The sequence below is a fragment of the Pyrus communis genome, chromosome 15 (genome assembly GCF_963583255.1).
Source record: "Pyrus communis chromosome 15, drPyrComm1.1, whole genome shotgun sequence".
NCBI lineage: Eukaryota > Viridiplantae > Streptophyta > Magnoliopsida > Rosales > Rosaceae > Pyrus > Pyrus communis.
This window is the reverse complement of record NC_084817.1, coordinates 20671773-20687150: the sequence shown is the minus strand read 5'-3', so window position 1 is coordinate 20687150 and position 15378 is coordinate 20671773. Positions and strand designations below refer to the sequence as shown.

Genomic DNA, 15378 nt, shown 5'->3' with positions numbered 1-15378 from the left:
TCTCTCGCTCTCTCTCTTCCGCTCTCTGTCACAGTCCATCCCCCCGAAACCCTCCTTGAAGGACAGCAAATGAAACTGTAGACAACAGCCATACCTCTCCCTGCTGTCTTCCCCTCGGCATCTCTCTCTCTCTGTCTGTCTCTCTGTCTCTCCATTTCTTCCGCTCTCTGTGAGAGCTTAATTTCTCCGCTCTCTGTCACAGTCCATCCCCCCGAAACCCTCTTTGAAGGACAGCAAATGAAACTGCAGACAACAGCTATACCTCTCCCTGCTGTCTTCCCCTCGGCATCTCTCTCTCTCTGCCTCTCTCTCTCTTTCTCTCTCTGTCTGTCTCTCTGTCTCTCTGTTTCTTCCGCTCTCTGTGAGAGCTTAATTTCCCCGAAACCATAAATGAAAGACAGCAAGTGCAACCCTTACACGGCAACCCCTTAATTCACTCAAAACCGAGAGGACAAAATTGCCCTTCCAACCTAGTCCACAAATAATGGGTTTCTTGCAAATAAGGTGAAATGAAGGGGTAATTCGTCCTAAACCCTCCGGACAAAATCACCCTTATCAGTTCAAATAATATCCTTCAAACCCAGCCCAATTGTCATGGTTTTTTTGTAAATAAGATGAAATCGAGGGGCAAACAATTGACTGTAGCCCAATGAACAGTCAATTGCTCCCTAGTTTTAGAATAGATAATTGTTATATTTTTCAAAAGAAAATAAAAAAATTTAATATTTAACTACTTGTATTATACCACTAGAAGTAAGTAGTCGGTTTTTCAGCACGCCGAATTCACACGTGATGTTTTGATAAATGCACTTTAATATGGTAGTTGCACATTTTCCAAAAACAAAAAATATCTATATTTCCCTAATACAACACCACGTCACAACCCAGAAGTCCAAACTCGCTGATGGGATATTCAATGACCACCACGTCGTCGTTTCACCACTTCTTCTCCGCCCCTTTTCACGCCCGGCACTGCACCATCAAAAATGGCGCGATCCCCTTCCCTTCTCTCTCCTCCTCCGCAATGCCGCTCTTTCAAAGGCCTCGAATCTCTCTCCTCCGCCGCCCTCAAAACGCACCGCTTTACCACACCTCTGAACGCTCCTCCCGCAGTCCCTCACCGGCAACTCGCAATGTAAAGGCCCGAGCATCGCTCCCAGAGCCGCCCTCGTCCTCCTCCTCCACCTCCACCATTACAAAACGCGTCGTTTTGAGCTCCGCATTGACCATAGCTCTGGCCGTCGCCAACCGCGTGTTCTACAAGCTGGCCCTCGTCCCCATGAAAAGCCACCCTTTCTTCTTGGCCCAATTCACAACCTTCGGGTATGAAAATCCAACCATTTCTCTTTAATCCTTGTTAATTTTCAATTTAATTTTCGAATTTACTGGGAATTATTGCTTTTGTGATGTGAGAAGAATAGTGGGTTTGTTTTGGTTACAGCTACGTGGTGATATATTTTTCGATATTGGTCGTACGGTACCGTTCCGGGGTTGTTACCGACGAAATGATAGGTCTTCCCAAGTCACGGTTTGCCGCCATTGGTGCCCTAGAAGCCCTTGGAGTTGCTTCTGGAATGGCTGCTGCAGGTACCATTCTTTTTTCTCTCTTGTTTTGGTTTGGTAATGTCAAAATTTGTGTTTTGTGAGTTATTTTATCCTGTTTAATTGGTTGAGTGGTTCCATCCCGAAAAAAAAAAAAAAAAAAAATGGTTGAATGTTTAAGCTAGAACTTCGTGGTTTTTGTTTGTGGTGAGAAATGAAGCAGGAAGTGTATGTTATTAGTGATGATTATGGTGTTTGCTTTTCTGAAATTTGCTTGTCATCGACAGCCATGCTTCCTGGACCGGCCATACCCATATTGAGTCAGGTATTTTCTGCTATCCCAGAAAAAAGTAGTAAGATAAGAAAAAGAAGAATTAGGACTACGCATGGTATACAAACCAGGTTTTGCCTGATGGAAATTCGTCCACAATTTCACCTACTATGGATTGATGTGGTTAAGAACATATTAAACTGTTTTGGATGTGTATGCCCTGGAATAGGAAATTAGACCCATCCTGTCTTGGAGTTTGGGATTGGAGGGCTTCCCCATCGACATCAGCAGCATGGAGGCATACCATATGTAATTAGAAGTATAATCTATTTTGTGAGAGAATATAATGTATAAGCAATGAGAGCAGTGTTTGTGACGAAGGTGCTTGAAGGATAATAGGTGGATGAATAGATACCGGGCATGCGGTAGTATGCGATGGCCAAGGGTTTTATTGGGTTATTGTTGCTTCATTTGAGGTCAAGATAATTTTGTGGTAAAATATTACTCTAGAGAAGTGAAGTATAAGGAACATTCCTTACCATTTAGTTTCCTGAAAGATTTATAGAAAGAGGAAAATAAGTCTAAACTCTCTTATAATGCATTATTGTGTTGGGTGTGATTCTGTAACTGCCAATTAAATGTCTAGCAGCTGAGTTTTTTTTGTTAGCGTAAGCCAGGCTTAATTTGGTCAAGGATCATAGATTGTTTCAGGTTGGACTGAACCCATTTATTGCATGAATAATTATTAAATATTTGGGGGCTAGAAGTTCTGTTTACCTTTTACTTTCCTTTACTTGTTGATCTAGAAGATAAGAACTCAGCAGGGCTGTAGAATTTTGTTCTGCTCTCCTCAAATAATTGGAGAATGGTTTCTCTGGTTATAATACAGTGCAGTAGAAATATGAAAATAAAATGTGAAAATCAAAGGGTATATCGAACATTTATTTTAGTCCAGATTCATAACAAAGGCATAATGGGTCTATTACTTGGAATCTTGTTTTCTTATTATACCTATATTTGGCATTTCCTCTTCTCAGCTTTTACTGTCTCCACATTGTGCAGACGTTTTTGGTGTGGCAGCTGAGTTTTTCTGCCCTTCTCTTGGGGAGAACATACACATTTAATCAGATTGTTGGCTGCATACTCGTAGCTACAGGTGTAGCAGCGGCTGTTTCAAGGTACCTTGATCCATTCTTCCGCAGATTAAAGAGCTGCTACTGTGTTTGGTTATCTTTAATATTGTCCAGTTCTTCTGTCAGTTAAGCTGAAGGATCTGTGATACAGATCTTTCAAGGCCATTACTAGTAGTCACTTGGATGTGGTGTACTTTAAACTCATGCCATGCCTACAAATGTTAACTGCATACTTATACATTGTGTTCCAGATAATAACAAAGCAAAGATCAGAAAAGTTGAATGGGCTCAACGATATACTGATTACATTTATAAACTTGAAGAGAACAGTTCTGAAGAAAGAATTGTGCCCAATGTTTGAACAGTTTGACGTCTGTTCTGTGTTTTCATCTCTCTGACAAATGCAATTTTAGATTAAATGCCCGAATTTTTTTGTTGAAAAGAAGGGCAAAATAACTCATTTTTATTCTGCTGATGATTAGTTTAACACCCTGTTTTGAATGTCTGCCTGAAGATTGTACTTCTAACAAGCATGCCTGCTCTGCACTTTCCTTGAGAGTTTGTTAGATATCACCTTTTTTTTCTTTTTGGCATCCTTTTATCTTTATTGCACTTCCTAGGATACGAACAACCTTATCATTTTATGTTATAATGGCTACCAACATTCTGTCTTCACTTAGTGGTGATTTTGATTACGAATGAAGTTTTTTCTGAATAAACTGAAATATTTCTACTGCTGCTTGTATTTCATGACCCTCCTCTATTCTTACAATTTTTTTATTGGGTTTTGTTCTTCCTTCTTGGTTAATAAAGTTTGTCAAGTGCCAATTTCTTTATTATCCAACTTTAGCAATCCTTTAACTGGACACTTTCTCTGAATTTTAACTTGAGATGGCAAACGTTGTTGGTAAATTTCATATTCTTAGAAAGTAAATTTGCAGTGTCATAAACTAGAGTATCTTGCACTCTTGGAGTTTCATTGTGACATGTTATAAAGTAAGGCTTCTGATACTTATATGTATTTTATGAAATTGCAGTGGCTCTGATTCTGGTCAGATGCTATCTGGAGTTGAGTCTATATGGCCAGCACTAATGATTGCTTCAAGTGCTTTTCAAGCCGGTGCATCTATAATCAAGGTTAAAGCAATGAACATTTGTTAAAAGTTCAGTGGTGCCCTTTATAGCAAAATAATCTATCTTGAATTTTTGTCTTCAAACAGGAGTTTGTCTTTGTTGATGCTGCAGCCCACCTTAAGGTATGGCTATTTCCTCATCTTTTCAAATAGTTATCTAGCCTTCTAAACTTTATGCTTGACATAACTACTTTTGCATACTTTCTAAGTCATAAACCTTTTTACATTGCAGGAAAAATCACTTGACATATTTGTTGTCAATTCTTTTGGATCTGGATTTCAGGTGACTGCTACATTTTTATAAGATAGTTTTTATATATTGTTGTCTTGTTTGTAATCTTGATGCACCTTAGTATGGTGGACCCCGTTAATTATACCACAAGACCCTACCAGAACTAGAATGATTTGCACCGATCTTTAACTAGATTTTTAGAGGTGATGAAGGTCCATTTAATTTGAAAATAGACATCGATATGGGATTATTTATATTCGTTCAATGCCTGGGGTTCCCTCACTGTTATCGTACGTAACCACACCTTACGTCTGCTTACTCAGGTTAACCGTAAAGTCCTGCACATAAAATTTCAATTTAACTGACAGGATACTGGTTGGTGACTGGTTTTGCTGAAATTATTCTTTATTTCCTGTGACTTGTAGGCTCTTTTTGTTCTTCTGTTTCTACCTTTCTTGTCAAACCTGAGAGGCATACCATTTGCGCAACTTCCTTCATATCTAAAAGATGGTGCTTGTTGCTTTCTGAATATTGGAGCCGATACAACAGGCAAGCTGTCATATCATTTTTTCTTTTCGTCTGTAGTCTTTTAAAATACCTGGATTGTTTTGAGTATCTACTTTCCAGCCCATAAGTGAGCTGAAAATTATTGTTCATAATCTGAGAAGACCTATTATCATATCAAGCATGTGCAGAATGATTTTCTCTAACCTGTTCTTACTTTTAAATGGATGACTGCAATGAATGAAAAAGACTTTTATTGCATTACGAACGGGAAACATCGACTAGTAAGAGCAAAGCTTAAAATAGCATCCCAAGAATGGTAAAAGATTTTGACACCAAGTTACATCTGAACAGTGTGTATCATGAACTCATGTGAACATTGCAAGTGAACTTTAGGTGGTGATGAGAAAATCTACTTACACGGTTGCATAACATTTAGGAATGATGGGAAATCATGCACTTCACATAAAATCTCAGTTTGAATGCTGGCAGTAAAAAAGAACAAATTTTTTCTATCATGTAATTCAATTTCAATTGGCTGAAATGGTTATTCTGATGTGATAATTCTCGTCAAGATGTTAAAAGCTTCTTGAGGTTTTCTCAGGTTCAAATTCTTACCAACACATTTGTCACTTGTGTCAGGTTGCAATGGGGCTCCGTTACTACCATTGCTGTATGTAGCTACCAATCTGTTTTTCAACATATCATTGCTGAATGTAGTAAAGATTTCCTCTGCGGTTGTTGCTTCTCTCATCGTGATGTTGTCAGGTTCGTTCTCTTTTACGCTTGTATGTACATACTCAATGTTAAGCGCTAGCCCTGTTGTGGTTATGCCAAGTACCTGGTATATCTTTATGGTCTACATATACTTAGTTGACCTTTCCACCCCTAAAGGTTAAGATTTAGGGTTGGATGACCACCGGTTACCCAACAGTTTAACCTTAAACCTTTAAAGGGACCGCACATGACATGAGAACCACTCGTAACTTGTCCACGTGGATGACCACCTAAAAGAAGGGTCCCACATGAGATTTTTATAGTACTATCCCACAATCGGTGGTTAAGTAGTTAGTAGAGCGATATATATCTCTGATTTGGTTCTGCACTTTAACAGTTTTGGCTTTTCGATTGGATGCTTAAGCATAGAGGACTAAAAAGATATTCACTGCCACGCAATATGTGCCCGTGCACATAAGCACTTATGCGCTTCGTGGTCATTGATCTATACAAGAATGTGCAACTAAACTATGTTTTTGAATGAAGTTTTTATAACATAAGCTTTCGTTTCTGTTGCAGTGCCAATATCAATTTATGTTCTTTCCCTTCCCTTGCCGTATATGGAAGGAGGTTCAACTTTGAGCCCCTTTTTCCTCTTCGGTAGTGCGGTTCTTGTGTTGGGTCTTATGCTGTACAGCATACCCCAGCCTGCCAAGGATGTGCTTTGAAATTAGTTGACATTACCAACTCCGGTGTTGAAAGATGTTATATATTCTAGATATTCAATTTGTATATCGAGTCACCACTCAATATTAAGGTCTGGTGGTATTCTTTTTCACTCGTAAGTGAGAGGTCTGAGGTTTGAATCTTGTAGATGGCGAATTCAATACCACATTAGATTCATTGTATGGCTTAGCCAAACTCTCTCCCTCCCCTTAGTGTAAAATAATCTTTGTACTAAATTATATATATATATATATATATATATATATATTTCGGGTCACGTCTAGTGTTGTTGTATATCTCTAGTCACGTCTTCTACTCAATCCCAGTAAGAGCATGACCTTTTCCCTAACTCTCTCTTTAAGAACGGGAATATAACTCATTTTGTTCCGTCCTCGTTCAAACCGGTCATGTTGAACCAGAATTCAAACGAAAAACTTCTACAGATGCGGTCAGGTTATGGAGTTTCAATCATAATTTACGTACTGGGAATTGCATATAAGATTGACGCAAGATAAATCAAGTAAATATCATCGTAAGGTGTCCCTTGGTCTAGGGTTAGAAGAATAGAAGATTTAAAACAAACAAAATTTTATTGCCTATTGGAACCCTCCAATGTTCTAATCTATTTTCATTGATCCCTCAACTCATCAAAACGGGTAGCTATAGTCTTTCAACTAAAAATTTATTATCATTGGTCTCTCAACTCTAATTCAACTGGAGAAATGGTCCCGCAACTTTAACCTAATTGGAGCAATGGTCCCTCAACTTGTAATCCAATTGTAGCAATGGTCCTTTCAACGTAACTCATTTTGACAAAATTCTAACGAAGTTGACGAAAATGACCATAACTACACGTTTTGATAAGGTGGGGGACTCCAATAGTAGCAATGGTCATTTCAACAGAACTTATTTTGATAAACTTGACAAAAATTATTATAGCTACACATTTTATGTGATAGTTGGAATAGACATGTGGGTTAATATGTCAAACATCACTCTTGAAAATTGCAGCTTGGGTAATAAGCAGTTCAAATTGTTTCAAGCGCGTTTCCGTTTGTATTTTTACAATTTTCTTTTTCCTTTTTTTGTAATTAAATTGTATTCTTTAAAAATCCTAAAATTAAAAAAAAAAAAAAAGTGAAAATAGGCATAGGGATGGAAAAAAAAAACCAAAAATTCCAAACCGAACAAAAAAATCTCAAAACCGAATCGAAAAAATCTCAAACCGAAAACCCAAAATTGAATTAAAAAAACTGTCAATGTCCCAAAAGCAAAAGAAAAATGTATAAGTCACAGCTAAACGAAATTTGCCAACACCCCAAATGGCAGTTGTCTAACTATACCACCAAGGTCGATCCTAACCACATGCCCCAGTTCTTCTCCACTGTAACTGTCAATGGGCATAACTTCCCAACAGTCGAAATGTTTAGGTTGTCAAAAGAAGCTTAGTATGAGCCTGCCAAGGTCGATGTCGACAATTGCAGTGGAGAAGAACTAGGGCATGTGATCGGGACCGACCTTAGTGGTCTTATAGTCAAGCAACTACCATTTGCAGCGTTGGCAAAATTCATTTAGCCGTGACTTATACATTTTACTTTTGCTTTTAGGAAATTGGCAATAGAGTACCATCGATTTACTCTTTGAGTTGGTAGTCAAAGAGTTATTATAAATAAGAAAATGAGAATGATCCACAACGAAGGAAGGAACCATGCCTCACCTCAGTGTAGAGCACACTTTTGGTGAAGTCTAAAATGACTCTTTTCTCTTTCTTTTTTTTTTTTTTTTTTTTTTAATTTTAATTTTTTTTTAAAGAATACAATTTAATTAAAAAAAAAACTGTAAAAATACGAACGCGCTTGAAACAATTTGAACCGCTTATTACCCGAGCTACCAAAGGTGATGTTTGACATATTAACCCACGTGCCAATTCCAACTACCACATAAAAAAGTGTGCACACACCAAATTGCAGAAATGAATCATCATCCTTTTTTATGTGGTAGTTGGAATTGGCATGTGGGTTAATATGTCAAGCATCACCCTTGGCAGCTCAGGTAATAAGCAGTTTAAATTGTTTCAAGCGTGTTTATATTTTTACAGTTTTCTTTTTGCTTTTTTTATTTATTTATTATATTGTATTCTTTAAAAAATTTAGAATGAAAAAAAATGAGAAGGGAGCCCTTTTAGGCTTCACCAAAAGTATGCTCTAATTTTAGGCATTTAGGTACATAGCATTCAGTGTGACTACAATTAGGAGAGGCATGATTTTAGTGTTGAAGGAGGTTCATTCCTTTGTTGTGGATCATTCTCCTTTTCTTAGTTATAATAACTCTTTGGCTACCAACTCAAATAGTAAATCCTACTTCCAATAGTAAAATGTATAAGTCACAGGTAAACGAAATTTGCCAAACACTGCAAATGTCAGTTGCCTGACTATAACATTACTAAGGTCGGTCCCAACCACATGCCCCAGTTCTTCTCCACTGTAACTGTTAACCAATCGAGTGTCCTTATTATTTTTAACATATTTTGATTTGTATATTTTGTTCTTGGAATTGCTTCCACCGGCTCTAACATGGTGTAGCGTTGTTTCAGGTACAACGCTAAGCACAAGAACATGTTTTTAGGTGGATACCAGCTGTTCTATTTCTTAAGATTTTAATTATGACAAACAATTTTATTTTATTTCATATTTGGTTTGAAATTTTAATTTTGTTGAACTATGCATTATTTTTGTTAAAATTACAAACCAAATATGAAATTAAAATAAAATTGTTTATCATAATTAAAATCTTAAGAAATAGAACAATATCCACCTAAAAACCCATTCTTGTGCTTAGCGTTATACCTGAAACAACAAGACACCATATTAGAGCCGGCGGAAGCAATTTACAAAATATACAAAGCTTAGCGTAATATATCAGCTTAAGCAATATCGTCCTTCACAAGAATTGAATGAATAATTTGTATTTAAACTAATCTTTAATTAATTATTTGAAAACAAAGTTTAGAAAACGTTGATTTAGGAATTTAAAATATTGAAAACAAATTTAAATTAAAACAAGTAGAGAAAGTAGCGAAGCAAGGAAAGTAAAAGTAAACAATTTTTAAAAATTAAGTTGTAAAAGTATTAGGGTTCCGTATTCATCTTAATAATCCTGTGTAATTTTACCAATTACTTATAAATTAAACATGCAATTTTGAATGTTAGGTTTTCCTCATACATATTCTCCTCATGATATATTCATATTCAAGCAAGAACGTATATCTAACATGCAATACGTCTGTGGTATTTAAATCAAATGTGAACATGCAAGACTCATTAAGATATGTAAAAACGCTTTGAAAAACCAAGCAACCCTTAAGAACATGTGAAATTACAATTATCAATCACAAGAAGCAACACTCAATCCTCTGATGATATTCTGATCGAATTGCATTCAATTTCTTATCGAAACATTCTAATGGTAGTTGATCATTAAGAAATAGAGACAATTTAAACACGGTGATTAATAATTCAAAATATGCATGCATAATATTATAGATAATTAAATAAAAGACTACATATCCATGATAAAGCTCATGATTTCATTACAAAAGAAAATTAGTTACAAAAAATCATAAAACAAAAGGAATTTTATTGAACTAGAAAAAGGATAGAAAACATCTTGAGAGAAGAATACAAATCGTCAAAGCCTAGCCTAATTCTCCAAATTGATGCGTTCAAAACCCAAATGGCTAAACAGCTTTATCTATACTCCTACAAAATAAAATCCTTCCTAGAGCAGATCTTTCAAAAACTAGGAAACAAAATGGAAAAAGAGAAACTAATAAACATAATCCTAATCAAATATGGAAATTTGCCCAGCCAAAAATCAGCCACGTTTATGGACCTCAAGGCTATAAATCAGGCCCAAAACTACTTGAATTAAGGCTTAGGATGTCCTCTCCAAGTTCCAAGAAGAAACCAATAGCAAAAGACACCATCTTGGACGCCACAAAGCCCAAATAAGCTCAAAACGTCACTTTAATAGCCCTACAAGCTGCTCCTTTTGATTTCATCACTATAAATAAATTGATGGATAGAAAAATGCGAACTTTAACGAAAAGCTCTTGGTACTGTTCACTTTAACGAAAAATCACATTTTTACACTAAAAAGTCAATCCTGGTACTATTCACTTTACCCTTTATTTTGTCCTTATCGTTAAAATTCAAAGTTTTCAAACCCTTTTCATTAGTTTTCCATAGAAAAATTTGTAACTTTGACACGAACAAGTTAAGAGACTTAGAAACATCCTTTTAATGAAATCACTCCAAAATTCATCCATTTGAATACTTTTTTTCTCAAGATGAAGTTGAATGTCCTATATTTGAAATATAAATCAAAGTATAAAAATTCAATCAAAATAAATACCAAAACATATGGCAAAATATACAGTATAATATCGGCTCATCAAACACCCCCAATGTGAAAACCCTTTCCTGGATTTCACTATTGTAATTTACGTATTTCGTATTTACGGGCTTTTATATTATTATGTGAATTTAATCTAATTTAATTTATTTTAGATTTTAATTACTTAGTTACAAAGTGATTTTTGCGAAAATAATCATATAAAATCCGTAGATCTTTGGGGGATCACTCCTAATGTTTTCGAATAGAGTGCATCACACGAGCGCATAGGCAAAATCGTTTGCAAATCTAGACGATAACAAAGAAGTTACAAATGTTTCAAGTTTGATTTAGATAGTAAAATAGGAGTTTATATAAATTAATAAATAAAATAAAGACAAAAAGAAAGGAGAGGAGGACTCCCAAGGAAGAGGGAGGGTTATATTACCTGATAATATGACCACATCAAGTGCATAAGTTGACAACTTGACATTACCCTGCCTGCCAAGGATGTGCCTTGAAATTAGTTTACAATACCAACTCCAAGTGTTGAAAGATGTTATATATTCATGATATTCAATTTGTATCTCGAGTCGCCATTCAATATTACGGTCTAATAGTATTCTTCTTCATTCGTAAGTGAGAGGTCTAAGGTTTAAATCTCGTAGATGACAAATTCGATACCACATTAGATTGCTTATTGTGTGACTTAGCCTGACTGCCCCCCTCCTCTAATATGTAAAATATATCGTTATACGCAAAAAAAAAAAAAAAATGTATCTCGAGTCACGTCCAGTCCAGTATTGTATCCTACTCAATCCCAGTAAAGAGCAAGACCTTTTCCCTAACGCTCTCTCTTTAAGAACTGGAATATAACTCATTTTGTTCCGCCCTCGTTCAAATGGGTCATGTTGAACAAGAATCGAAAGAAAAACTTGTACAGATGCGGTCGTATAATGGAGCTTCAATCGTAATTTACGTACTGGTAATTGCATGCAAGATTGACACGAGATAAAGCAAGTAAATTTTCTTTGGTGTAGGGTTAGATGCAAGAACAAAAAGATTAAAACAAACAACTCTAATCGGTCCAAATAAAATTTTGTTCCCTACTTGGAACAAAAGAAAAACACTTGAGATTTGTAGGAAAGCTATTTCATGCTACTGGAGCAATCGGAGCTTGGGCCGGCAAATAAATTGTTGGGCGTTGTCAAGCTTGGCATACGCTATTCCTTCAACGCCTCATCTGCACAAACAGTCGAAAGTGTCAATGCCTTTGCGATAATATCATAAAATCAAATAAAGCATAAAACCGACTGAAGCCATGAATAAATAAACGCAAATATGGAAGAAGAAAAAATTTGAATACTAGAAACTCATGCACACAAGAAAACCCGAGTAGCCAGCTGGATAATTTAGAAGGTTTGATGATACTGGTTCGGGCAAAAACAGAAATAATCCAGCAGCTTGCTAAAAGGATTTGAGAATTAAGATAAACATTCACCAAATTAATCACTCAGGAATGGGTACATCCGGTAATTAGACACATTAGAGATAACTCGGCTGCGTCAAAACCCTAACAATCTTGTAGCTAATTTCAGTGAAGGTCTTGATTCCAGACAGATTTACCGTACGTAACATTCACCAGCTGGGCTGCTCTATCAAGATATTACATGAAATGCCGAGAAAAATTCACATGCATGATATGGATTGATAGGAGGGAGAACAATACGAAGTGTTCTGCAGTAAATTTATAGGTGTCATTTTGTGCAGCTTCAAGACTCTGACCCTACGTAAACATAAACGAGAAAAAGAAATGCAGGCATTCCTAGATGAGTTGTGACTAAGTAAGAGATGCATAAGCATGGCAAGTTATAGCCCACCACCAAATATTCTAATGAAGATGGTACAATCAGTAATCAGCAGAGTCTTAAGTTCAGATGCCAAAACAATACTTTTCCACATTATACAGAGGCTCGAGTATTCAATATAAAGACGCATATATCACTAAATGGTCTGCCTACAGAAGTCTATACGCGCAAATTCCTGTGAGGACAGGACATGCTTTCCAATTTTTCGAATAGGCTTGTATAACACGGACATTCACGTCCTAAATTTATATCCACATATTTAGTACAAACGAACAACTTCATGGAAATATAAAACAGTTAACATTGAATTTGCACGTTAGAAAAAGTCCAAGGGAAACAGAGGTTCACAAATGCAGTTGGTTCAGAACAAAAGAGGGACACATATTTCACAAACTAAACTTGATTCCTTTTTAAGAGATTATGACATACCTTGCGCTTCTTATGCCTCCCCATTCCACCCCTAGCACTGCGGGAGCTTGCAACCTGCTCATCATTCTCATCGTCCAAGGGTAAACCCTTAATTTCATCATAGAAATTCTCCGTCAAACCAAGCAACCTGATAGAAACGATTCAGAACAGCCATCCATACAGAAAAATAAATTTGGAATAATCGAAAAGGAAAATCATAAATAATTTCTCAAATGACCATTACCCATTTCTTGATTTCTTTAAGTGTTTTTCTCTCTGTTTCTCCTTCTTTGTAATAGGAGCACGCATGAAAAGTTCCTCTTCTTGCCGTTCACGTTCATCCCTCTTTGCCCTGTATCTCGCTAGTTCTATGCTTTCAGCTCCAACACTTTCTACAATCTGTAATTGACATAAAAACAGCAGTTACAAGAGCAGTATATCCAGCAGTCATGCCTGGTAACTCCACAAAAACAGGCCACAACAAACCTCTTCAGGCCTCCCCTCCAAATCATCCACCAGTTCCCTCACATAAGCACTCTGCTTAGCTTGTCGTAAAGTATTCTTATCCCTTCTCAATGCATTTTTTTCCTGCTTTGACAACTTATCTTCCTCCATCGAAGTCGGGGCAAATTTGGGAGGTCGATACACATCCTTACCATCCTACAATATACAAAATAGAAGAAGAAACCTCGAGTATTGTTTGGCAGATGACAAAAGAGGAATTCAAACATTGTACTGATGCGCATTTCACCTTAGAATTCACATCTGTTTTGCTAACAAGCATGTCAGGGTTAGGGCGGTATCTCAGCAAATCATCTGTTTGCTGAGGCACATTGGGTTGTGGTTCCTTCCCACTTGGCCCTATATCTTCAGTTGTGCTCGTAGTAACCTTGGTGAGCTTCTCAACTTGGTACTGGAGCTTCTTGTCAATGGGTCGAATCTGTTGCACACAAAAAGGGTGAGAATTGATTGATAACTGACTACACGGTTACTAGAACGACAAAGAAAAAGAAAAAAAAGATCACCAGAGGCCCAGACCTTTTCCAGAAACAATCTTATCTCCACAAGGCTACGAACAACAGGATGCCCATTTATTGAAAACCCTTTAGCCTTACGAAGTAAGTAATAGACAAGTGACTGGCAATAGTTTAGAAGCAGCAAATGCTTGGCTTCAAGATAGCTTATCCCGTCTGCTGTCGGATAATTATTTGCTTTCACCTGATACATTTGACATGGAGAAGCAAACAAATGAAACAAGTGCCTTTTGATGCAAATCATACTTGTTATACTAACACGCCAATGGGACTCCTATGATCTCCAAGTATTAAAAGATTGCTGCAAAAAATGGAAAATTTTGAAAAAAAAAAAAAACATAGCCTTCTAGTCAAATCAGTTTTTATCCCTCAAATTAATATTAAACCTCAAGGAAGCACACTATCAATCCAGAAACAGTTTTCCTACAGCCTACAAACTAGCAGAACAATTTCGAAACAAGATTCCTTGACCGAAATAAACTGATAGCGAAACTAAAACGACCCCAGAAGAGGGAACTCGTTTACCTTTGCAGTTAAAGCTTGGACTTTTGCCCTCACTGTATCTAATCCTTCCTTCATTTCTCTCAACAAAGCAGCAAGCTGGGGAGCTTCTCTGAAAAAACAAAAAGCAACAGAATGTAAATATCATACCGAATTCGAATATCGAAACCCAATCAGCATAATTGCAGATTGAGAAATTGAACTCACTGCTTTACTCTATTTTCAGAGATTGGGTTTGAATTTGAAGCGTCTTCCATGGTTTTGAAGCTTCAGATTTCAAAACCCTAAAGATCGTCAAAACGTAAAGCTCGATGGGAGAGAAAGAAGATGAATCAGAAGAAGAAGAGGAGGAAGAGAGAAGCTTGAGTCGTTGCCTGCGATAGGAAGAGAGGCTGGATTGAGAGGTTTTATTGAGGTTTTAGGTTTCGTTTTCTTTTTCTTTGTTTTTTGGAGGTTGTATTTATTTATCGTCGAAATGATTGAGAGGTTTTATTTATTTATTTTTATAAAACCAGAATAATCGATTTTTGTATTTATTACAAACAATAATACTATATCATTCTATACTAACATAAGAGAGGATTTAAACATCCACGAATGTTATTTTTAGAGCTATGGGTTTTGCTTTGACATACTGTTTAACTTGAAAGTCAAAAGTACGTTACCGTCTCATATGATACTAAAACTACATAAAAAACAATTAGTTTATCATCAATGTGTGATTTGTGATAGAATACCTTCTATATTTATTAAAAAAAAGTTTACATAGAGAATGCAACTGGCTAAAGAAGAAGTCTATTCACATGCACAACCCACCACTTGTCCTTTTAATCGTCGTTCAAGAGAATTTAGGATTTTGAGCAATGGCGGAGCCAGAATTTCATGTGAGGAGGGGCCTCACAACATGAAAAGTTGTA

At 36.5% G+C, this 15378-nt stretch overlaps 2 protein-coding genes across 2 annotated transcripts; one reads left to right on the top strand and one right to left on the bottom strand.

Moving 5' to 3' along the window:
• The first annotated feature begins 870 nt into the window (after positions 1-870).
• LOC137717592 (protein CLT2, chloroplastic) lies at positions 871-6683 on the top strand. The gene is made up of 10 exons (XM_068457004.1): positions 871-1323; positions 1442-1587; positions 1830-1867; positions 2876-2991; positions 3984-4083; positions 4167-4202; positions 4312-4362; positions 4737-4860; positions 5458-5583; positions 6112-6683. Exons 1-10 carry the CDS (start codon positions 905-907, stop codon positions 6258-6260), a joined length of 1305 nt encoding a protein of 434 aa, XP_068313105.1. The 5' UTR covers positions 871-904; the 3' UTR covers positions 6261-6683.
• A 4916-nt stretch (positions 6684-11599) lies between these two features.
• LOC137718249 (uncharacterized) lies at positions 11600-14889 on the bottom strand. Its single transcript, XM_068457764.1, has 8 exons — positions 14669-14889; positions 14486-14573; positions 13965-14144; positions 13678-13866; positions 13413-13586; positions 13171-13325; positions 12948-13074; positions 11600-11893 (listed from the first exon to the last, which is right to left on the bottom strand). The coding sequence occupies exons 1-8, from the start codon at positions 14716-14718 to the stop codon at positions 11882-11884; spliced, it is 975 nt and encodes a 324-aa protein (XP_068313865.1). The 5' UTR covers positions 14719-14889; the 3' UTR covers positions 11600-11881.
• Positions 14890-15378: the final 489 nt, after the last annotated feature.

Bases quoted from the DNA above. Each gene is read 5' to 3' on its own strand.
- LOC137717592 (XM_068457004.1), top strand. From the start codon at position 905: ATGGGATATTCAATGACCACCACGTCGTCGTTTCACCACTTCTTCTCC. The intron at 4,203-4,311 runs GTATGGCTATTT...TTTACATTGCAG, and splicing joins ATGCTGCAGCCCACCTTAAG to GAAAAATCACTTGACATATT. The intron at 4,363-4,736 runs GTGACTGCTACA...TGTGACTTGTAG, and splicing joins CTTTTGGATCTGGATTTCAG to GCTCTTTTTGTTCTTCTGTT.
- LOC137718249 (XM_068457764.1), bottom strand. From the start codon at position 14,718: ATGGAAGACGCTTCAAATTCAAACCCAATCTCTGAAAATAGAGTAAAG. The intron at 14,574-14,668 runs GTGAGTTCAATT...TTGTTTTTTCAG, and splicing joins TCTGAAAATAGAGTAAAGCA to AGAAGCTCCCCAGCTTGCTG. The intron at 14,145-14,485 runs GTAAACGAGTTC...CAAATGTATCAG, and splicing joins TCCAAGCTTTAACTGCAAAG to GTGAAAGCAAATAATTATCC.